Source organism: Panthera onca, chromosome B2 (assembly GCF_046562875.1).
Source record: "Panthera onca isolate mPanOnc1 chromosome B2, mPanOnc1 haplotype 2, whole genome shotgun sequence".
Taxonomy (NCBI): Eukaryota; Metazoa; Chordata; class Mammalia; order Carnivora; family Felidae; genus Panthera; species Panthera onca.
In genome coordinates, this window is record NC_138343.1 from 100,061,615 (window position 1) to 100,085,788 (window position 24,174).

A 24,174-nucleotide genomic window follows, 5' to 3' on the forward strand; every position below is an offset into this window, starting at 1 on the left:
TTTTAGAAGACAATTGCTCATTTGATAAAGACATGTTAAAGCTTTGATAATATTTTTGTTAATTTTTTTAAATGTTTATTTATTTTTGAGAGAAAGAGAGAGAGACAGAGAGAGAGCTTGAGCAGGGGAGGGACAGAGAGAGAGAGGGAGACACAGAATCCAAAGCAGGCTCCAGGCTCTGAGCTGTCTGCACAGAGCCTGACACGGGGCCCGAACTCATGAACCCTGAGGTCATGACCTGAGCCGAAGTCAGACACTTAGCCTACTGACTGGGAAGATAAGTAGTATGTGCAAGGCAGACATGGTCTCCAAAGAAAGAGGTGCCACAAAGCTTTGGTCATATTAAAAAACCTCCATATAAAAACAATATCATGGATTGAATGACAGAGGCAAGTTTCTGTGTCAAGGTTCCCTTTCAAATTTATCAGTAAGAGAAGAATTAGCTTCATTACCTGAATTTATTTTTCATTATCCTAAAATGATAAATCCAAGGAGACCATAGCAGGCTCAAATTGATGTTACAAAAGCAATTACTCAGTACTAGCTTTGCAATTCTTCTGTAAATCTAAAAATATTTCAAAATCAATGTTTTTTTAGAAAAAAATTACTATTGCCTCTCCTATCCAATGCCAGTGGACATGTGTCATAAAGTTGCTTAAATTTTGTCTGTTTTCTTGGAATTTCAGATATTTCTTCTGCAAGCATGCTTATCTGGTTGTACAGTCACATTTTAGTTAATTTCATTATTTAAACTCCATGCAATGTTTTAAAGTTTGTTATGTATGTATGTATACATGTATTTAAGTAATCTCTACACCCAACCTAGGCTTCCAACTAACAACCCTGAGATCAAGAGCCAAATGCTCCACTGACTGAGCCAGCCAGGCACCTCAAACTCCATGCAATTTTGTTTTTGAATAATAAGGGCTCTGTCTAGAAAGAAAATCTGAGAACATATGGGCTTTTGAATAAAGGTACAGGCATACACCTTATCTGCCATTATAAATGGAGTGGGCTTTTTTCCTTTTAATAAAGTTGCTGAACTAATTACAAACTTCTGCATTTCTGAAAAATCTGCTTTACAATGACCTTTGTGTCTCATTCTTAAAAGAGAATATAATTTTACTCTGAATGGTCTATAAAAATTGTGCTTGAGCAAGAGCAAACATTTCATCTACTCTTTTCAATTTTGTCTTAAATTAAGAAGCTCCATTTTTACAAATTCTTCCTCCTTATTTTAGATCTGTTAATTAAGAGGGGGGTGCCTGGGTGGCTCAGTTGTTTGAGTGTCCAACTCTCGATTTCAGCTCAGGTCATGGTCTCACAGTTTGTGAGATCAAGCCCTTCGTTGGGCTCTGTGCTATTAGCACAGAATCCTAACCCTGCTTAGGATTCTCTCTCTCCCTTTTCTCTGCCCCTCCCTGGCTTGTGCTGTCTCTCAAAATAAATAAACTTAAAAAAGAACAAAGAGAGAGAAGAGGAAACTTGGAGAAGAGTCAAAGGAGAACAATAAAGAGAGAAATGACTAAGACTTAGACAACTGAAGTCAAGAAATACCAGAAGCAGTTTTCTGGAAGAAGTATAGGAAAGACCTAATTATGGTGTTCCATATGTGTGGATGCTAATATAAAAAACAAAAACAAATTTTGTTTTTAAAAATTTCTCTTCAGAGCTAATCGAATTTAAGATTTCCAAGTAAGACTTGGGTTTAAACAGGTGTAGAAACTAGGGTAAAAAAACCAAATATCCTATTGGTAGAAGTCAGTCGTAGTAAAAAGAAAAATCTATTTCTGGGCTAAAAGGCCAGGTGATTTGACCATAGAAGGAGGGGATGTCACTTGGCATTTTAAGGGCCATTCCTTCGAAAGAATGTTGACTAGTTACCAGCGGCTTTATGTGTTGGAAAGAGATTCTTGTCAACCAGCTTCCATCTCCTCCTGACTCAAAGAGTCTATTCCCCTGTGTGGCTTGGTCACTAACCTGGGCAACAAGCCAACAGAGAGTTTTGATACATCTTGATTGCACTGGTGTCATTCTTTTTCTTTTTCACGTTAAACAATGTCTGGGGTGCCTGGGTGGCTCAGTTGGTTGAGGCCCCGCGACTCTTGATTTCGGTTCAGGTCATGATTCCAGGGTTGTGAGATCGAGTCCCGCTTCAGGGTCTGTGCTGACAACCCAGAGCCTGCCTGGGATTCTCTCTCCCTCTCTCTCTCTCTCTCTCTCTCTGCCCCTTTCTCACCCTCTCTCTCAGAATAAATACATAAAAATTAAAAAAAAAAATGTCTGAAAGTTGGCCCTGTCATACTGATACCTTGGGAGCCCTGGGGAGTGGTCTCTTTGTGCCAGCCTCTCGTCTTGGTCCCAGGGGCTGGGGTAGTTCAGGATGACCTTCTGCACAGGGTGTGGGCCTCGCCCGCTGGCTCCCGGGAGGGGCTGCCCGCGTGGCTGGAACACTTGATGGTAGGCTGCTTGAGGGTGGTCGAGGCCGCCTGCAGGTGAAGACAGCAAAGTGAATAGGGCAGAACGATTCTAACTCCTTCGTGTGAAAGTATAAGCTCACTGCCAATTTTTGTCTCAATACTGAGGGTTCCAGATGTCAGCTACCACCTCTGTAATGTCTGCCATGTTTCTGTACTATTTTTTATTTGATAGTTTTCGGTCAGTCATTTTTTTCCCTTAATAAAAACATCTGTGAAATTATGAGTGTGGTGGTCTAATTGGAAAGCACGAAGCTCCACCCAGGCCCCTATTTTATTTATTTATTTAAAAAAAATTTTTTTTTAACTTTTTTTTAATTTATTTTTGAGACAGAGAGAGACAGAGCATGAATGGGGGAGGGGCAGAGAGAGAGGGAGACACAGAATCGGAAGCAGGCTCCAGGCTCTGAGTCATCAGCCCAGAGCCTGACGCGGGGCTCGAACTCACGGACCGCGAGATTGTGACCTGAGCTGAAGTCGGCCGCTTAACCGACTGAGCCACCCAGGCGCCCCCCAGGCCCCTATTTTAATAAGATATTTAGGATAATCTAACCATGAGGATCGGCTCACACCACCATTCCTACCATAATTTCCCAGATTTCCAGAACACAAGACTAGGAGAAATGACCTCCCTGAAAGATAGAGAATTCCCCCAAGTGGACACAACACACACACACTCACACACACACATATACCATTCCCTCTTAAGGAAGAAGTAAATGAATGAAAACTTGGCTCATACCTCTGGGAAGTAGCTAACCAGTTGGCAATACCTCCTGACATTTATTCTTCTCTTTTTAAAGCCTCCATGTGCTTGGGACCATGAAGTTAGATAAGGGCAGGCCTGATGGCTCAGTCGGTTGAGTGTCTGACTTTGGCTCAGGTCATGATCTCATGATTCATGGGTTTGAGCCCCACATCGGGCTCACTGCTGTCAGTGCAGAGCCTGGAGCCAGCTTCAGATCCTCTCCCTGCCCCCCCCCCCTTTCTCTGTCTCTGTCTCTCTCTCAAAAATAAATGAACATTAGGAAAAAAAATTATAGAAAAGGGCAGACCTCAGGACACAGCCAGGGCTGGTGGTGACTTATGTGCATGTGTAACCCAAGAGAAAGTTGGTCCCAGCCAGCCCCAGGAGCATCAGGGTTCCAAGGGAAGGAGGGCATCCTGCCTGACCAGGTGAAGGAAGAGAATTCAAGGCCAGAGGAAGGATGCGGAGAAAGCAGTAAGGATGAGAGGAAGCCTCTGAGGGAACTCTGAGCCCAGAGGGGCTCAAGAGTGGGAAATCTATGGAGCGCCAGGGTGGGTCGGTTTGTTAAGTGTCCAACTTCGGCTCAGGTCATGATCTTGCGGTTCGTGAGTTTGAGCCCCGCATCAGCCTCTGTGTTGATAGCTTGGAGCCTGGAGCTCGCTTTAGATTCTATGTCTCCCTCTCTCTCTGTTCCTCCCCTATTTGCGTGCACTCTCTCTCTCTCTCAAATAAATAAATTAAAAGAAATTTAAAAAAAAGAGTGGAGAATCTAAGCAGTAGGTGTGGGGGTGCATCTTAAGGGTGGGTCTAGCCTACAGAGGGATCGGAGAGGTCCAAGTGGATAACACAGCAAAATAAACTATCCCGTAACTGCCTAGTGATCTAAGCACTGCCATCTCTGCCCAAGAGGTTGGATGATCTGGCAGGCACAGCTAGGTAGAATAGGAAGGAACCTTGTTTTTCAAAACATTTTTTGATCCTTATTCTTTTTCTGATAATAATAATAATAATAATAATAATAATTAATAATAATAGTGATAATAAAAGCTTGCTTGCTGTGAGGTAGGATACATGAAGAAATGTAAAGCAAAATAAAGCCAGCAAGTGAGAAAGTCACCGATAAGGTAGGTTGGAACCAGAAAATGGGGGGTGAGGATATAGCAGAATTTTCTTCTTAGTTTGGTGGTCAGCAGCCATTGACGTTTTTAGGGGAGCATTCAAGGGAACGACAGCCTCAGATAGAGACAGAAAACAAATAATGTGCATGTTCACTGCCTCCAGGTCTCCACTGTCTGACTCAGGAAACTTGGCTGGGTGACCCTGGAAACGCATGCAAGCCAGTCTCTCAAGCATGGTCAGGTGCCCTGGGTTCAACCTATTGTCTGCTTTGACACAGGATGCCAGCCAGGCCCTTCCTGTCACCTCTCCAACCCAGGTTGACTCCTGGCCCTGACCCTGATGCTTGCCCTGCAATTGCTCAGGCCTGGTCTTGCTATTTAGGGGCAAGAGGAGGGATGAAAGAGTAGGTTGCTGGATCTATCCCAGCCCCCTGGCTGATAAAGGAGACCAGGACTTGGAGAGTACCTTCAAGAGTGGGGACAGAGGACCACAGGACACGATATACCACACAGAAGGCTTTTACAGCCTTCTCGGAGCAGGCAGATGTTTCAAGGGGGTCCAGATGGCCAGGTTGCTACTGCTGCTCCTTTTCTGGAGCTAGAAAGGGGAGAAAGGGCCGCTGCCATCAGATCACCAGGCAGGGACCAGCCCTGCTTCTAGAGGAGTCTTGCATCAGTGGACCATTTACAAAAGCAGCTGCAGCGGCAACCCTCTGATCTCCCCTTGCGCTTAAAATCCTCCTTTGTGGTTGGATTCCTGGGCTTGACCTTGGCCCCTAGTATGCTCTCACAAGCTCACCAAGCCCCAGCTACCCTGGTCATCTTTTATCTTGAACACCCAAGCTTGTCCCCATCTCCGGGACCATGAGATAGTCATCCTCTCTGCCTAGCATATTATTGCACTATGTCTTTACAGACCAGCTTCTTGTCATTCCAGGCTCACTCAGATACCACCTGTTCAAAGAGGCCCACCCCCTCCCCCAGTTTCCTTATCCTACCCCCCCCACCCCATTTTATTTTCTTCATGGTGTTTATCATATGTTTGAGTAGTCATGACTCTTGTCAACTTTTTGTCTGCCTTCCCTACTAGCATTTAAGCTCTGTGAAAACACAGACTGAGTCTGTTGGCCACCAGGTCTCCAAGCACAGTGCTGGCACACGGGGATGCTAAAAAAAAAAAAAAAAATGGATGAATGAAGATTCAACAGTTCACACACAGAAAAAGAGAAGCCACTACACTGTCTACTTATGTGCAGTCCATTGTGTTTTTCTAGTGTCTCTCCTGGAAGTAGGAAGGAGAAAGACTTTGCCAGTGGCCTTGAAAGTTTTTAATATTTGCAGCCATTTTTGCTTCCCATATCTGTTAATAAGCCGCTAATAATGTTTTATTTGCTTTAGAAGGACTACCAGGCTCTAATCATAGGGTTTGTTTCTTTTCCAGAGAGCGGATGTTAGTGCTGTTAATCAAAAGCCTTTGAATCAAGGTCATATGATTTCTAACAGATTATTTCCCGCACAACATGTTTTTGTCTCATAGCAACAAATCGTGTCATTAAAATCACTAAGGCATGTGGGCTAGGGTTTGATTAGCTGTAACTTTCATTTCTGAAATGGCCACCTGAGGTAAAAACTTGCACCGGTTTACGTGACCAGATGAAAATGATCCACCTTACCTGTTTTTAAAATTGACAAGGAGAGTCCTCTCTGCTGTCCTTTGATTGTTTAAAACAAAGAAATATTGAACACTAGAGGGTCAGTCAAAAACAAGCCTTCCCTTTTGTAAGTGAAATTTGGTTGTGTGGACAAGTGGCTAGATGAAAAGTATTCATTTATCAGGTAAATGAATATCTCTTCATTGCTCACATTTTATTCATTCTGTTCCACTATTCTGACCGAGCCTTGCTCATTTAGTTGGGTATTCTCCATATAATCGTGGCCAACACTTTTTGAACACTCGCTACCTGCCAGGTACCGTACTAAGTTCCTTAGTTGGGAATACAGAGTTCAATTTTCTGTTTTCTTAAAGAAGTTTGAGAATAAAATCTGATTCCCCTACCATGGTCCTTGGATCCTTCCCCTTCTGGCAGAGCTCACCTTGCTGCAGCCCCATTGGCTTGCTTTTGGTGCCTTCACTGCACCCAGTTCCTTGCTTCCTTCACTTTCTCATCTTTCAGATTTCAGCTCCTAGGTGTCCTCTCAAACAGGTCTCCTCTCGTCATCCTATTAATGCCTAACACCCAGTTATTTCCTTCATAGCACTTATACTTTGTTTTGTTTGCTGATTTCTACTTATCTGGCTCTCTAGTAGACTATGAGGTCCATGAAGACAGGATCACATCTGTTGTATCACTGCACACCCAGTGCCTGGCATAGGATGGACAAATATTTGTGGAATAAATTGATAAATGAAGGGACGAGTTCTGTTTCCAAGCCCCATTGACGCCCCTCCTTTCCTTCCCTCCTCTCTTCCATAGGACCGTTAAAGATGGCCTTTCCATAGCCTGATATCACAAAGGCCCCACTCATGATTAGGGATTACTCCTTTCCTCAGGAGGCAGGGAACAGACTTCTTTTTATTCATTCAACAAATATCTGTTGAACCTCTACTGCTAGCCATGCAGCGAACAGAGAAAAACAGGATACAGTTTCTTTGAGTAGCTCAGAATAGAGAGAGAAAATCTGTGTGTCTGTGGGTGTCTGTTTTGAAACACAAACCCACACTCGTTAGTATGTGAGAAGGGGAGGCGTGCAAGTCGGCAGCCACCTACTTGGTAGACTTAAGAATTGCCGCCCCAAAATATCTCCCCCACTGATTTGTCCTCGGTGCCGAAAATCCCATCACAAGAATTTATTCTGCAGGAGATGGGGGATGATGTGACAGACAGATGATTTGTGAGCAGGGTAACTCCTCAGTTCCGAGGCAGTGTTCATCACAGAACAAAAATATAAACCTTGCACACTCATAAATGGGTGCCCGGGACTGTATGTTATTTGTCAGTCTGAAAACCCTCTTGGCCTGGATGCACACGGTTTTCATGTCACTAGGGCTTTTACCACTTGGAATTTGTAAACCAAATCCTAAACGAGGTTTTCCACTGATCAGTCAAGACGTTCAACATTTTTCTTCCTTATTAAGAATGGTATTGCAAGAGTTTGAGAGAGGAAATAAAATCTGATTTTCAAGTTGTCAAAAAGCATGATGATATAATGCAATCAGTTTGGCCAGGAAACAAAATGGCCAACATAAACTGTTACGGGAACACCCACAGCTGTAAGCAGCTGCGGTTCCTGAAAGGCAGCTCCTTTATCATTTCTTCCATCTGGGTTATTCTTTCCTTACTTTTAATTGTGTATGCACTCTAGCATACGAATAATCACTTTTTCGGGTTCCTGTCAGCAATAGTAGGCCTATGCCCACAGTTTTATTTTATTCGGTATTCTTGGTAGAGAAAGCAAAAAATTTTATAGTAAAATAAAGGCTGTTTAGATTTAATACGTTCTTTTTTTTCCCCAAGTTATTTGCATCATGGGCTTTATTTGGTTGCACAGCCATGATCTCCATTCTGGTGACCTTCAGTGGAGGGATCCTGAGACAATAAGAGGCCAACTTCTCTGGGAGGCCTGGTGGGGGTAGGGGAGAAGACATTAAGCCTATTCTGCTTTGAACTTGTTTTTTGTTTGTTTGGTTTTTTTACATGAAAGGGGTGACCGGTAACCATTTCTGCTTTAACTTGCAAAGGCTAGGGTATGCCATTTGCATGGTGATCATTATTTATTTATGTTTTCATTAAGGGATGAGGAAGTAATTCTCTTCTAAAGCCAAGTAGAACCACGTTTCCAACTGCACGAGCATCCCTTAGGTGAACAGCTCTTTTGAAGTGGTTTTGTTGGCAATTAAGTGCCGTTATAGTCCTGACATGAAACTAAGCATTTGTACACCTGCTCTGAATACTTAAAATCTGTGCCGGTGAGAGGAGTGTGGAAAGGGAGGGGTGCTCTCCAGGACTGGGCTGCTGGATCCATGTGAGTAATAACAATGATAACGAAGAGCTGCTAGTTGTTGAGGGCTTACTTTCCTAGTGCCTTCAGTATATTATCTCATTTAATCTTCAGAGCGACCTTCATGGGAGCCATTGGTGCCGGGGGCCTCATAAATATTCTGGGCTTGCAGTGCTCTGAAGAAAAACATAAGCAAAAGTCTTCCCTGACAAAGCCAGCCCAATCCTGACCCTATTCCTTGTGATTAGATGCTTTTGGGAGCCGGGGCCAGGGCAAAGAAAGGCATGGTAAATTAGTGTGCTATATTTCATTTCCTGGGGGGTTTTCTTTCTTCTTTTTCACTTTTACTTATTTTTCAATTATAAACATAATACCTGCTTGCTATAACAAATTTAAGAAAAGTATATAAAGTTAGAAGGACAGTCTGTCTCTTCTTAATTCCCTGTCTGCACTCCCCCGCCCCACCCTGACTACCCCAAGCCATGATCACTGATAACAGGTGGGGCAATTATTCCAGACTTTTCAATGTACGGTGTTTAAACATATATAGCTTTTAAAAATAACACATATGGGATAAACACTGCATCTTGCTTTTCTGCTTGATCTTTTTTTTATATAAAGTCAGAATGTGTATTTTATTCTGTGTAACAGAGGTCTAGTAGTCCGTTGTATAATAAATCTCAAATTACTTATCTGTCCCCTTACTGAGCGGCATTTGAGTTGTTTTCCTTTTCACTGTAATACAACAGTGCTTTACTAAGCATCCCTGTTCATGTGTTTTCATATGCTTGTTTAGCGTTTCCCTGGGATAGATCCTGTAAGTGCATCTGCGGGGCCAAGGAAGCACATTTAAAATTTTGATAAATAGGGAGATTGCCTTCCAGAAGATTGTACCAATTTATACTCGTGCCAAGAGTAGACGGGGGTGTTCATTGCCCCATAACCCCACTAACACTGGATGTTGTCTGACGTTTTTATCTTTTTGCACATCTAATTAGGAAAATGGTATCTTAAAAAATTTTGCATATATACATTTTTCTTAAATTTAGTAACGTTACATACGCTTACTGACTGTATGTCTTCTCTGAATTGTTCCCTTCTCCTGTCTAAGTTCTCCCCTCTGCCTTTCATCACCTCTCCTCCCCCCAGGACCCCCAGTGGTCCCCTTCTCGCTGCTTTGGTGGAAGGAAATGGTATACAGAGCCAGGGCAAGGCAGTTGATGAGAGAAATCTCATCAGAAGGTATTAGAGACAAAAAGATTCCCCAGTCAGAGATGTTTGCATTTTAAAAGAGTCTGCCCAGAGGGGGCAATTTGCACTCACCTCCAGAGACTGGATTGCTGGTGGGGTCATTTCAGACTTCAGCACAAAAAATATTTCCATGTGGGAAGATCTTTCTGGGATCCTCGAATCATAAGGAGTTAATGCTTTCTTTGTCTGTCATAACCAGGCTTTCTCCTGTTAGCGGGGAAAGGCAACTGCCTGGGACTTAGTATCACAAAGCCCTTACTAAATATTCACACTTCTACCATTAATCTTAGGGATTCATCAGAAATGCAGAAAAAAACTCCTATACATGATGTTTGTCCTACCGTTGCTTATTGGATCAGAAACTGGAAACTAGTAACAATGTCCAACAATGGAGAATAGCTTAAAAACAATTTGGTAGATCCATCTGATAAAATACATGCAGCATTTTTTTTTTTTTTTTTGAGAAAGAGAGAGAGAGCACACACACACACACACACACACACACACACACACACAGGTGCATATGCAGGGGGAGGGGCAGAGGGAGAGAGGGAGGGAGGGAGGGGGAGAGGGGGGCAGAAAGGAGGAGGGGGGGAGAGGAGGAGATATATATTTGACATATATTTTATATGTCAAAACCCCAATAAGGAATTATATTTAGGTGATAGAAGTATGAATTGAACTTTTAGGCATATTTCAATTTTGAGAGCAAAATTCTGATTCTGATTTTTTTTGATCAGAAAAATCATCTTTAAATGCACAGAGTAGAATGTTAAAAAGTAGTTTATGGTATTATCCTCCCAGAATTATTCCCTTTTATCCTGGAAATCATTGAGAAATAAATGTACCCCTGACCCTGCCAAGGTCCAGGCCTCAGTGATTCACATGTAAGGAATTCGGCCACCACACCCATCCTATTACTGGGCCCAGAGAGCAGGCCTCGGTGTCTACAACCCCAGTCAGTGACTTCCAGCCTCCCAAATTCAAGGTCTCAGCTTTAGGCCTCAGAGCCTCTTTCTCCCCGAGCTTGCTGCTTCCACAGCTCCTGGCATCACTCTTAACCTCACATTTATTCCTACTTTTTCTTCCAACTGTCTTCTAAGCTCCTTTAAGATTTAGCTCAAGTGTCCCTCTGGAAATCTCCCCAGATCAGCACCTCGTCAGGCTGTTTGCTTCTGCTCTGCCTGTCAGAACACCTAATGTCAGTACGGCATCTACTCATGGGCTTGCCTAACTCCCCCTCCAGAAGGCAAGCTTTTGTACATCAGGGCAACAGTTTCTGTCCCTCCTTTTTTAAAAAAAATATGAATTAATGAATTACTGTGTTGCTCTATTCACTTTAGGGGGCTTTATACGAAGTGTGCTTGTATAAATACATACGTTGTGATTGGTTATAGGATTGATCTTTTTTTTTTTAAGTTTATTTATTTTGAGAGAGAGAGAGAGAGCACGAGTGGGGGGAGGGACAGAGAGAGAGAATCTCAAGCGGGCTCCACACAGCGCAGAGCCTGACACGGGGCTCAAACCCACAAACCACAAGATCATGACCTGAGCCGAAGTCAGATACTTAACCAACTGAGCTACCCAGGTGCCCCAGCATTTTTGATTATTTCTATAATTTATTTCAAAGCTAGGCATCAGACCAAAGAGTCTGACCATTTGAACTGCTTTTTGTACCACGTTTATTTGCTAGGAAAAATATATCTCACAGCCCTGTGACTTCCCAGTAGCCTTAACGGAGACTTAACATCAAGAATTGTAATGAACCTTTTATCTCAGGCTAAGACTTTATCACTTCCAGAGACACTTACTGCACTGATACACATTACTCACTCATCCGCTCATTCAGAAATAATTTCCTCAGAGCCTAGCGTATGCTGGCCACTATGCTAAACGCTGGAAAATTATGGATTAAAGATATACCTTTGCTGTTGTGCTGGAGGGAGAGGTAGACGAGTCCATGAGTAGATGCATACTGATATTAGGTGTTCTGACAGGCAGAGCACAAGGAAATGGAGAGCCTGAAGAAAGGATTGATCTGGGGAGTTTTCCAGAGGGACCCTGGAGCTAAGTCTTACAAGGTGATGGTTGTATAACTCTGTGAATATACTACAATTCATTGAATTGTACACCTAAGTGGGTAAAGGGTGAACTTTACAGTATGTTGATTAGATCTGTAAAGCTGTTTGAAAAAAGAGGTATAGAACTGGGTCAAATGTGCACGAAGGGGACGAACATCCTGGATAGAGAAGAGCAAGGGCAAATGCTTGGAGGTATAAAGGAGTTAGACAGGTTTCAGGGGACTGCGGTCCTTGGGGGTGGCCAGGGTTAGAGTAGAGGTGGGTGGCTCAAGTCTCCAATGGGGTTTAAGTAACAGCATCATAAGAGCAACTCAGTCTTCATGTGATGGCATGAATCCAGAGTTTCAATAACATTCCGACATTTTTGACTGAAGGCCTCTTTCCTTGCCAAAACTAAGATGGAGAAGCAGCTGGGAAGAACCCGGATGCCCAAGAATGAAGACAACAAAAATATACTCTAGAAGTCATTTGGGTCATCTCCCTGCCTGTAGGCAGGTTTCAATTAAACTGAGACAGAAGGATCCATTTTCTCCTTAAAGTTTTATAGAGAAGGAGGTTCCAAGTGGGACAGGCTTTGGGCTAAGATGAAGCATTCTTCTGGAAAGCCCCTATTCTGGGAAGCAGAATGCCTTCCCTGCATTCTGACCTATCTATGCTGGTCTAGAGATGTGAGGCATTGACACAAGGCCTTGTTTACTTAGTTACCCAGCCCGGAATGTCCACAGGAGGTGAAGTTCACTTACATGGCACCTGGTGATGGGGACCTCCAGGACAATGGTAATGACAGTTCCACTGAGCATGAGGGCTGGGAGGCAGTATCTGTACACACGCTGGGTACCTCTGAGGTTCAAACTGAGGGAACTCCCTGGACCTGAGAGGTCTGGGGAGGTCCTGGGGGTAACACACAGAGGTGAGGGGCAGGGGCCTTTCCAGCTGCCTGATGCCCAGGACATCCTGGGGCTGGGAATCATACCCCGTGTCTATTGTAGGCAGATCTGGAGCTGCTCGGTTCCTGTGGGGCCAGGGCTGTTGCACCGTCTCTTGGTTACTGCCCGAGGAGTCTGCTGAGGCATTAGGTAAACTTTGGTCTGATTTCTCTGAGTCATGGCCAGTGTCAGGAGAAGCTGCTGAAAGCTGAGATTCTAGCCATTGATTCCGTTTTTCCATAAATGAAAACTGATGCTCCAGGGGGAGGGCTCCAACCACAGACTCAGGCTCGTGCTGGCAGGCTGCAGAGGAACCCGAGGGAAAATCTTTGCCTGGGTCCGGGTGTCTCCTCCAGAAGCTGTCTTCGCTCTCCTCCAGGATTTTAGTGCGCAGGCAGGTGACATGCTGGGACACAGGCCGCAGGTGATTGGAAAGTTTCAGGGGTGGATGAGCCTGAGAAAAGTCTCCCGAGGAACAGTGAGGGGTTTGAGGTGCAGACAAGCCGTTGGGTGCCATGTTCCTTAGATTTGGAGCAGGTGGTTCGGATGCCTCTTCCCGGGAACAGCCTGGGATTGGTTTCAGTAAGTGACTTGGGTATGGTTCTGATTCATCAACCTCCACAGGAATGCTTCGGTTCATCCTAGTTTCTGGAACAAGAGAAAACATGCCACAGCCTTAGAAGACAGATCATCTCTTGGAGCCCCTACTTTATGGCCTTAAGAGACCTCGTTCGAGATGTGGTTTCAGTTAATAGCAGTGTGACACCAACGTGTTTCAAAGCCCCAGTCACATAAAGTTGTTCACTCATTCTCTAGGCAAAGGCTCTAGTGCTTATTAAGATACTTTTACATGGAAGGCGATTCAAAGGATGTGACGGGACCGTCATGCAGTAGACAGCACAATGGGAAGACAGATGAATATCAACAGCTAAGTATGGAGGAGGGAAATTATAATGTGGGCTGCTGTGTGTGTGTGTGTGTGTGTGTGTGTTTGTGTGAAGGATACACAAGACATTGATTGGTCTGCCTTTGAGGATGCCTCTGAGGATGCAGTGGGGAGACAGTGTCCACCTTATAAACTTTAAAAATGTTGCTTCATTTTTAATCAAAAAAAAAAATTTAAAAAAAAACAACAAAAAAAGAAAGTGTGAGTTAAAAAGCACGGAGAAAAGGTCATAGTGACATTTCCCACTTAACAACTATAGATTGTTTTCTGGACTTAATTCCCTCTGGCACTATGCTTACAGTCAAGGTAGCCGTGGCCATCTGGTTTGTGATGAACTGGCTGAACTAGCAAGGCTTGCTAAACTAGCCTTTAGCCTACAGTCCGAGTAATATTGGTTTTACCTGTAAAAATAGAACTCGTAATCAACATGATAGAATAAAAGAGAAAATTAGCCTCCCCTTATCATTTGTTTGCTTGAGATGACGTCCCAGGACACCCAAGCTCCAGCGGAAGGCAGGAGGCAGGCAGGGAAAAAGAGTACGGGAGTGACTGACAGCCTGCAGAAAGTTCCAGAGCAGGTGTAGTGGTAGGGAGACCACGAAAAAAAAAAACATCCCAGAGGTCTGTTCCGTGAAGGCCTTGTACACAGTATACCTCAAATGTCATACAGAGGATACAGGTGGTGCTGCTGCTGGTGGATTTTTAAATGCCTATTTGGGGTTCCTGTAGAATTTCAGCCATATACATTTACTGAGGGCGTGCTGTGCCCCAGATCGTGATGTACGTCAATTGTCCCTCTAAGCCAAGTTTTGAAGAATATGAACTCCCCTTCTCTTGAGCCCTGTATCCGTCCCAATAGGAACCTGACAGCACCCGTTTTAAGGTGCTCCCCTCTGAGCAGAGGTGGGGCCGGCAATTTCCTACCAAATTTATCTTCAGTGCCTGTAGACAGAAACTTCTATTTGCCTCCCCACCCCCTGCCAGGTGAACTCCAACACTTCTCCTTAGCCTCACTTGGTAACAAACGTACCCATGTGCTGCAAACAACCTTTGTGCTGTTTTCTGGCCCGGAAGAAAACTCTTTTAGTGTCTAATTCCTGGCCGGCCCTCTCTCCCTCCCTGCCTCATTTCCCCTTCTCCCAGCTGGCTGACCTCCCCCCTTCCTGGCAGCCGGCTGGGCGGTGCGTGCCCCTGGCCTCTGGCCTCTGCAGAAAAGAGACCTCATCACCTACCTCGATTAGACCTTGTAAAAACGAACAGGAACCTACCCCAAACACAAATATCTCAGCTATTAATTATTTTTGAGTGCTCACCATTGTTTTTCTCTCTTTCTTACACTTTTTCTACAGCTGTGAAATTGGATATGCCACACAACATGCTCTTCGGCTGGTCAGGAAACAAAGGTATTTTCTGAGGGGGTGGCTGAGTGTTGTGTAACCTCCTGCAAGCGTCTGTGGGCCCACAGCTGAGTGGAAGGGCAAGGAGGTGCCCCGAGTGAGGGAGCTAGCAAAAGGCCTGCACTCTGTCAACGGTTTCTTGTTACGTGATTCCGGTGCCACAGTTTACATTCTCCCTGGGTTTGGAAAAAAATTGTTTTAACGTTTATTTATTTTTTGAGTGAGAGACAGGGAAACAGAGAGAGACAGATCATGAGTGGGGGAAGGTCAGAGAGAGAAACACAGAATCCGAAGCAGGCTCCAGACTCTGAGCTGTCAGCCTAGAGCCCGATGTGGGGTTCGAACTCATGAATTGCGAGATCATCACCTGAGCCCAAGTCAGACACTTAACTGACTGAGACACCCAGGCACCCCTCTCCCTGGGTTTTTAAATGTGAATGCCTTAATGGCGGGGGGGAGGGGGGGGGTATGGCTAGATGGCTCAGTCAGTTAAGCATCCTATTCTTGATTTCAGCTCAGGTCATGATTCCAGGGTTGGGGGATCGAGCCCCGTGTTGGCTCCACGCTGGGCATAGAGCCTGCTTGAGATTCTCTCCCGCCTTTACCTTTCCCTCTGTCCCTCCCCAACTCCTCCAAACAATAAATTAAAAAAAAAAAAAATGTGATTACCTTACAAGTATTTCCCTAAAAATTGCAAATTCCAAACCTTCCAGGGGCTTGGAAGAAGCTAATAAAAAAAAGTGACAAGCTTGGTCATCTCACATAACTGGAAACCTGAGGTCTATCTTATGGTGGGAATTCTACAATTAAAACTGCTCTGAAATTAAACTAAAACTACCCCTTGGATGGTAGTAAGGATCAGCCGGCAATAAATGGCCTCTGGGGAAAGCTATGGGATTAGTAAACCATAAAAGGCAAAACAACCCTTGGTGTTTTAAACGTGTCACTATCAAATATTCAAAGAGCAAATGATTACTGAACTTACTATGTGTCCAACTCTGTGCTCTATAACCTCCTTCTGAGGCATGGGCTGAATGAAACCCTTTTTTTAATAACAAGTAATACTTACAAGTGATACAAAGTTCAAGAGTACAAAAGGGTATACAGTGAATGGTAATCAAAAGTATTTCTAAAGCCTTAAAAAGCATTATTCCTGCCCTCATGTTGCCTGTGATCCAGAACAAGAGAGAAAACTAATAGAGGAAATCAAAAGCCCTATCTCAGGGCCTTTGCACTTGCTGTTCTTTCTTCTCTGAACACTCTTTCTCTACATGTCTGCAGGGCTTGCTTCCTTTCTCCTTCAGGTCTCCTTCTCAAGTGTTTACTTGCCCTTCTCACTCCCTGTCTCTCTTCCCTGCTTCACCATCCTTTCCAGTAGTTATCACATCTTACATACTACAAAATGCGTGTTATAACTGCAAACACCTAATACATTCCTTGTTTATTGTTTCTCTCCTCCCCCAGAATTTAAACTTCATGAGGATGTGATTTTTGACTGTTGGGCTCATGGCTATCTTCTCACCATCTAGAGCTGTTTCTGGCACATAAATATTTGTGGACTGAATAAGTGATGGATGCCTGTTTTTGGAAAGAGTACAGATCTGTGTGGCTGGAAGGATCACTGACAGTGAGAACATCAGGCACCATGGTGGGTAGCAAGGAATATTGGGTGGACCAAGTACTCAGTTCTTAAAGTTACCCCACTTGGGGACCCTTCCCCTTACATCCTTGCTTCTTCTCAAATATTTATTAAGGGCTCACTAAGTGTCAGGCCCCAAGGTGAGTCTGGGCCATGCCTACGAGGTCCCATCCATGGGCAGAGTTGACCGTGAACCTCGCTTGCAGAATACAGGTGTTTCTACCATCTAGTGTAAAGGGAACATCTGGTATTCTGTTCCAGATAGGGAGCTGGTCTGTTCATGCATCATCAGGCTTTGCCCGGAAACAGTGGAGGGTGGGCATGCCTCCCAGCTACCACGTGGGTCCCTCCTAGCCCTAGATCCCTGCCAGAACTGGCAAAACAAACCCTGAGACACAATGGTGTCACTGAGAACAACTACACGCAAATGCCGCATCAGAGGGTCATGGGCAGATTAGTGGGAAATGGCAGTTTCGTTTTTGGTCTTTAATGTCAATATTGTAAACATGCTACACATTAAAAATAATCATTCAATATCTCCCATGGCTAATATTTCCATCTTTCCCTGTTTTATTCCAGGGCTTCTCACATGATATCCACATGGTTACATGGCCTGTGCTCCAGTCCCCAACAGGGGGTGGCACTTGGAGTGAAATGGAAAAACCTCTGTGTCCTACCACTGTTCTAGAGGAGAAGGCTCTGACTCCCCAGAGGGACAGAAGAGCTGCCAGCCAGGACCCTGCAAGCCTGAGTGGCAATGCCCCGGACAGATGCTCGTGGACATCCTGTCCAACTCAGCAAGCCTGGGGGAAGCTGGGACCGGTCAGCAGGTCAGCCAGGAGGATAATGGTCAAGTCTACCTGGCCTCGGGGCAAATTCCGGGGGAAAGGGAGAGGCTAGCGGGTGAGAGAACTCAACTCAAGGGAATCTTCTGGCTCAGAATCTCTTTTTGAGGCTCAGAACACAGGTGCTCAAGCCCCACACCTAGAGATTCTGAGGTGAGGTCAGGGCTCCCGTGTATCTTTGTTTAAGTCCCACAGGTACGCAGATTCTCTTGTACTTGTACTCTGTGATCTGTGCCATTTGGCAGGAACTATCAGAATTTTAAACGTTTATGCCCTTTGACCTAGTAATTTCACTTCTAAGAATTTCCTCTACAGGGATACGGGTGTACCCTGCGAAATGAAGAGGCTCTGAAGATAGGCGATGCAGCCTTGTTTGTAATAGCAAAGACTAGAAACAACCCACATGTGCAGAAAGGTTCTGATTTTTAAAAACTGTGGTCCGGCCAAACAACGACTGCTCTGTGTCTTTTTTAAAAAGACAGAGGAAGTGCTCTGGGGACTGATGTGGAACGATGTCCAAGATTTATTTGTGAAGTTAGGAAAAGTAAAGAGGAGGACAGTGTGCAGAGCATGCTACCCTTTGTACGATCTGAGGTTGTGTATGCACATGCCATCTCGTCAGAAATTTGGAACAACGGTCGCCTCTGGAAAGGGAACTGGATGGCTGGGGAACGGGAACAGGAGGGACGCTTGCTTTCCGGAGCATTTTATACCTTATATATCTACTTAAAAGATAGGAGAAAAGGGAGAGCTTCAGAGTGGTCCTGCTGTTCACAAAGATTAAGAACCAACGTGAAGGAAGGGGAGGCGTGTCTCTGAAAAGACAAAAGACCATTCCGCTGAGGGTGAAAACATTTGCCCCCCCCCCCCCAGGGGCAGGAATGGGTGGGCACCAGCCAGGAACAGAGGGCTAGTCTGGAGTACACACAGCTAGGCTGAAGCAATCATGCACGGGAGTCTGGTTCTGATTCACTGAGTTGACCCAAAAGATGCTAACTTCCCTTCTCTTGGATCTCATTGCCCTTTGGACAGTGAGCTGTGGTTCTAGCCCTTGATTCTGACTGCAACTTTCTTCAAATCGGGCGGTTTTTCTCTGTCCAAGTCTCGTCTTTGGCTTCTTTTCTGCCTCCTCTGGCCTGAAACCTTTCTCTTAGCATATCCACTCTACCTTGAGTAGCCTGATTTTGCAGATAAGCTCTTACCCAGATGGCAGCGGTTCCAACATCCCATGTGACAAGGCTCCCTGGTGTCCCATTCACAGAATTTCCCACCCCCTCCTCCCTTTTCCTGCACACAGCTCTTAGTCAATCCCCTGGAGCTGCCTCCAACTCTTTGCTGGTATCTGTTCCCGGCAACTTTTTTCTTCTCCAGCACATCCTGCCTTAAATTCTTAGTTTCTTGAAACAGAGCCTATTAAGGCTTCAAAACACGATTTTTCTGATCTCACAGTTCATAAAAAAGCTTCTTTTCCTTCCCTCATCCCAACCTTCCTTTCTGCATGTCCATTACATACCGCCCTGGCCTGAGGGCAAAACAAGTTCTCTCAGGGCACACGTGAAGAGACTTCATGTCCACGTTTGCAGTGAACTGTGGCTTCTGCTTTCCAGATGGACTTACTCTGAACCAACACATATTTCTAGGATGTAGTATTTAAATGCACAGGCTCTACATTCAAACTCCCCACGTTTTAATTCTTTCTTTGCCAGCTGCATGATTAGATGTGAGACCTTGAGAAAATTACTTTACTTCCCCGGGCCTCATTTTTCTAATATGTAAAATGGGGGAAAGAACATTTGTCTTACAGGGATGTTGTGAGGATAAAAGAAGATGTAAATAAAATGCTGACTGCAGAACCCGGCCTATATCAAGCTCTCAAAAAACAACACCTGGGGCGCCTGGGTGGCTCAGTCGGTTGAGCGTCCGACTTCAGCTCAGGTCATGATCTCTCAGTCTGTGAGTTCGAGCCCCGCGTCGGGCTCTGTGCTGACAGCTCAGAGCCTGGAGCCTGCTTCTGATTCTGTGTCTCCCTTTCTCTCCGCCCCTCCCTGATTCATGCTCTCTTTCTGTCTCAGAAATAAACATTAAAAAAAAAACCAAAAAAACCTGTTTTATTATTGTTACAACTGATTTGGCTTTAGAACTTTCTTCTAGACTATGTTCACTGGTTTTATACCTGAATGCTAGCGTTATTATATGAGCCTAATGAATGAAGACCATATCTTCTTAACCGATATATATATTTATGGCACATTCGATACGCATGGCCTCTTGTCTTAAAAAGAGCTGGGCCAGACAGGGTACGTCCTATAACTTTCCCATTCCTATTTCACAGAGGGATAGAGATACATTAAGTAGCTCTTCCAAAGTCACAGCTGAATCTAGCCTATAGATCTCCGAGATCTTTCCATTAAACCACATAGATCAGGAGCAAACTTTTTCCGTAAAAGTCCAGAGAGTAAAGAGTTCACGCTTTATGGACCACAGATGGTCTCTGTCTCATACTCTTGCTTATTTAAAGAATTCGTTTTTAAGCAACACTTTAAAAATACAAAAGCCATTTTTAGCAGTATGCTGTAGCAAAAACAGACTATGGGTCACATTTGGCCTGAGGGTTATAGTTTACCAATGGCTGATACAGATTACACTGATAAAATACAAAGAAACCTTCCCCTTTATTAGTAGTAACTGCTAATATTTGTTGAATGTTTACTATGTGTCAAATATTGTTCCAAGTGCTTTACATGTATTAACTTATTTCATCCTCACAGCTACCTTATTTGGTAGGTATGATTGTCAACCTCATTTTACAGATGGGGAAACTGAGACACAGGGAGGCTAAGTGACTTTCCCAAGGTCATATGTCCAGCAAGCAGCACAGACAGGATTCAAATCCAAGCAGTTCAGCACCAGAACCTGTGCACTTAACAATCTGTTTCTTGGTTAAGAACCCTGACTTTGAAGGGCGGGGGAGGGGATTGGAGCAGCTGAGTAACCCCTGGAAGCTTCTGGAATGAATATGTTTCAGACTCTTCACCTTGAAGCTAAGGAGGCGTGGATACGGGCCACCTGTGTTTTATAAAGGATTACCGGGCGGGAAACCTGTGGTGGCTTTCCTTCATTCCAGTACAATAGAGGACATGGATGAGGACTGCAGAGGCATCTTGATTTGAGAAAAGCACTTGATTGGATCTCATTAAATTTTAATCATAAACTGAATTCAGAATAAATTGAAAACTGGTTGACAGAGCACAAACAAAGGGTGATGATAAATGGTGATGCATCTAGAGAGGGGATATCTTCCAGGGGACGCCTCTGAGGCAAGGACGGATGGGATTTAATGAAGGTGTTATGTCCCTGGAAGAAGACAAATAGACAGCAAGAAACAGAGGAAGGGCAGGAGTGAGCAGCCTGAGTAATTAATAAACCACATTACCAGCTCCTAAATAATCAAGGCTTGCTGTTCACCAACCACGTGGATTTTTTTTTTTTTTTAAAGAATTCTTTGGGTCAACAATAGTCTTGAAGAGTCCTAGAGGCACACACCATGAATATTTCAGGTGGACGTAATAAATATATACATTTACAGCTAGAAAGATCCTCAGATCCAATTTGGATCCGATACTTTCAATTACAGATTCTCAAGGTCTTACTTCATTCTGCAGAGAGTAATTTTTTTTTTTTATAAATTAAAAGTCTAAAAGCCATGTTATTAAAAAAAAAAATCTTTAAACTCATTAATGCTCTTTGTTTACTGCCCAAATGCATGCAAACTTTCACAATGTCAGTTTGCTCAGTGGAGGCTGGTTTTGAGTGAACTGTTTGGCTCCGGTTCAAATTCCAGTGAATAAATACGTCCAAGTTTACTTGCAGAATTTCCCAGACAGAGAAGTTCTTCCATTTGGTTTGCCAGAGGATTGGAAGCAGTGGTGAGCCCTGGAGACAAGGGAACATTTACTGGCCCTTGTTCATCCCCTGCACGGTACAACTCACATCAGGCTCAAGGCAGCACGGCATGACCTGACCTGATTTGAAGTTCACTCTGGAACTGTTCTGAGCCGCTGAGCAAGGAGACCATGGACTAGTGGGAATGGACTGACCCGGCTATGTTGTTAGTTGGTGATAAACATTTGGAGAGCAACCTCAAACCAGCCCAGGTTTTTGTTTGTTTTGCTCCGGATAAGGTTTCTCTCAGCACATATCTGTGATTCTTAATTTCAGTCCAAGCCCTAGAGTGAAGACGAAGGGGCAGAAAGGAAAAATCAGGAGAGGAAGATGAAGGGATAGAACATAAGAAAGGGGAATGGAAGAGGAGAGACACAAGGAAAGAGGGGAAAACTTGAAGGACATTTAAAACAATTTGCCTTTTATTAGTGTAGGAGAGAGACTTATTTGTGATTTTTATGTATTACTGAATCTGAGAAAGGGCAGCTGGAAGGGAAGAAAAGGAATGAATACAGTGAAAGGCGAGAGTGTTGTAGGTAAGCTGGTGAGCCAGGAAGAGCCTGGACGACAGCACAGAGGAGGAAGGCAGATCGGAGATGCCAGGGAGATCTAGTGACCCTGGGAGGGGAAGAAGGAAAAACACTGGGACCCCAGGGCAGGAAAACAACGAGGCAGAAAAGAGCCAAGTTTTCCTCATCGCTGAGGGACCTGCCAAGATCCCAGCCAGCCTCGGTGTTCAGGGTGGAAGGAATGGGGACACGCAGGCTGGGGGCGGCAGTCAGTTCCATCACTCCCAAATCGCTCCACCTCGGCTGCCTGGTCAGGGAGCCAACCCAAACTGGCACAACTCTCCGGTTCAGCCGGTACATGAAAGGCCCCCCCACCTCCTCGGCCAGGATACAACTTGCGGCCTCCGGGAAGGTCTAGATGCATGCACGCACGCACGCACAGAGCAACACGAGCGGCCAGGCATCGAAGTACATGTGGGCTAGTAGAGGCCTGCTGGTGAAGAGACGCAAAGAATGTCGGGGGGAGAAGGGACAGCTGGGGTTTCATGAACTAAAAATATCTTGGTGACAACGCACTTAGAAGAAACGGGAGAGGCCCAAGGGGAGAGCTTCTTGATTCCAATCCTCAGATGCTTTCTCACGAAAGGCTGGCAGGATTGTTTTGATAAGGAAATGTGGTCAAACATCAGGGGTCATTTCATTGGATCTGAAAGGAATATAAAGTTTAATGTGCCTCATCTGTGCCCTTGCCCACCCCCCCCCAAACAGTTGCCTGCAATTGTTACATATTTTTATGGGCTAATCTAAAACTTCCTGCTGCAGAAAAATGGTTGGATTCAGGGTATTTCTGAGATTTTGATTCTGTGCAGGGTAGAACAGATTTCATTTAGACAAACTACCCACATAATCTATCTTTCTGAATGCCTGTTAAAGAATGCCTGCAAATCAAACTACCTTGTATTTTCAGAGCGTTTGAAAGTCACTAACTCCTTAACCCTGAGAGAAACAAGCTTCAACACTTTCTATCTTTGCACCCTCCAAGAGTCAGTATCCCTGAGTTAGGATGATGGTGCATCCATGCTGGTTCAGTACCCTGACTGCACTCCCTAGTCAGCCCACCACACACAGTGAGCAGAGGCACCACACTGTTTCATGACTGCCATCAAAAAATGACTTGGAGGGGCACCTGGGTGGCTCAGTCGGTTAAGCGTCCGACTTCAGCTCGGGTCACGATCTCGCGGTCCGCGAGTTCGAGCCCCACGTCGGGCTCTGGGCTGATGGCTCAGAGCCTGGAGCCTGCTTCCGATTCTGTGTCTCCCTCTCTCTCTGCCCCTCCCCTGTTCATGCTCTGTCTCAAAAATAAACGTTAAAAAAAAAAATTAAAAAATAAAATGACTTGGAGCTGTAACACCAGATTAAGAATGGCTACGGGTGGTCTTTCTGGGTAAAAGCAGGGCTGGCGGCTGAGAGCAGTTAGCCTCATTTCAGATAATGGTGCTTCACCCTTCGAAATTAGAATCAGTAATTCATCACAGGTGAAACATCTTGAAATTCCTGCCCTCTCATCCCGGGGGTCATAGAGAGGGCCATCTAAGAACGTGACAATGACTACACCAGGGCCTTTCCACAGAAACAGTTTAGCAATACTGAAAGCACTGAGTCAGCCCATCCCCATCAGCCAGGGCCTGTTGGAACGGTAGTGACAAAAAATAATTGCCCAAAGAAATAACAACAATAATAAAGTAGTGGTTTGGAAAAGGTTAAGGATCCTGTGTCTGCCATCTAATGTGTCCAATCATAGCCATCACCCTTACATGCTATTAGGATGTACTTCATAGCTTCCTTTCACCTCCCATTAAAGGCCCCACATGCAGTGATTATTGGTCTAGCCCAGGAGTGGTTTTCAGCTCCAGCTAAGTCAGTAATGCAACCTTCTGGAGCCAGGCTGGTCTGCCAGTTCTCTGGCCTGCCATGAATCTGTGGGCAAGTGCATAGGACAGTTCTTCCTGAGCAACCCAAATGGGACATGAACTAATTTAAGAAACCCCGTTTTATGTAACTAGAGCCAATAAAAACGCCTAAATTCCCGGCAGCCTCCCGCAGAGCCACGTGGCTGCCCAGCTTCCCCCAGCCTTTGGCCCTGACTGAGGCTTTTACCTTGTGCTTTCAGAACAGGTGAGTGAAACAAGTCAAAGCAGCTTATGTGATAAAAGCTTGAGCACCTATGAGGTGTTTGATAGTATACTTGTGCTAAGGGGTAGAAAAGGATTAAGAAACAAAGTCCTTTTTCTCAAGG

The 24,174-nt window shown here is 44.7% G+C and overlaps 1 protein-coding gene and 1 long non-coding RNA gene across 4 annotated transcripts in view; one reads left to right on the top strand and one right to left on the bottom strand.

The window, feature by feature from the left end:
• Positions 1 to 19,515, top strand: part of LOC144616409 (uncharacterized) — a 31,027-nt gene extending 11,512 nt beyond the window's left edge. For 2 of the 3 annotated variants that reach the window (XR_013555712.2, XR_013555710.2), the window contains exons 4-6: positions 14,896 to 14,949; positions 16,408 to 16,591; positions 17,162 to 19,515. This is a non-coding gene — a long non-coding RNA (uncharacterized LOC144616409). The remainder of the gene's footprint in view (positions 1 to 14,895; positions 14,950 to 16,407; positions 16,592 to 17,161) is intronic. The other variant, XR_013555711.2, reaches the window with a different exon arrangement.
• TRAF3IP2 (TRAF3 interacting protein 2) overlaps positions 1 to 24,174 on the bottom strand; it is a 43,824-nt gene that overhangs the window by 18,525 nt on the left and 1,125 nt on the right. The window contains exons 2-3 of the mRNA XM_060616408.3: positions 12,418 to 13,248; positions 2,312 to 2,489 (exon numbers count right to left, since the gene is read on the bottom strand). Of these exons, the coding sequence (XP_060472391.1) occupies positions 2,312 to 2,489; positions 12,418 to 13,240 (1,001 nt within the window). The 5' untranslated portion in view covers positions 13,241 to 13,248. The remainder of the gene's footprint in view (positions 1 to 2,311; positions 2,490 to 12,417; positions 13,249 to 24,174) is intronic.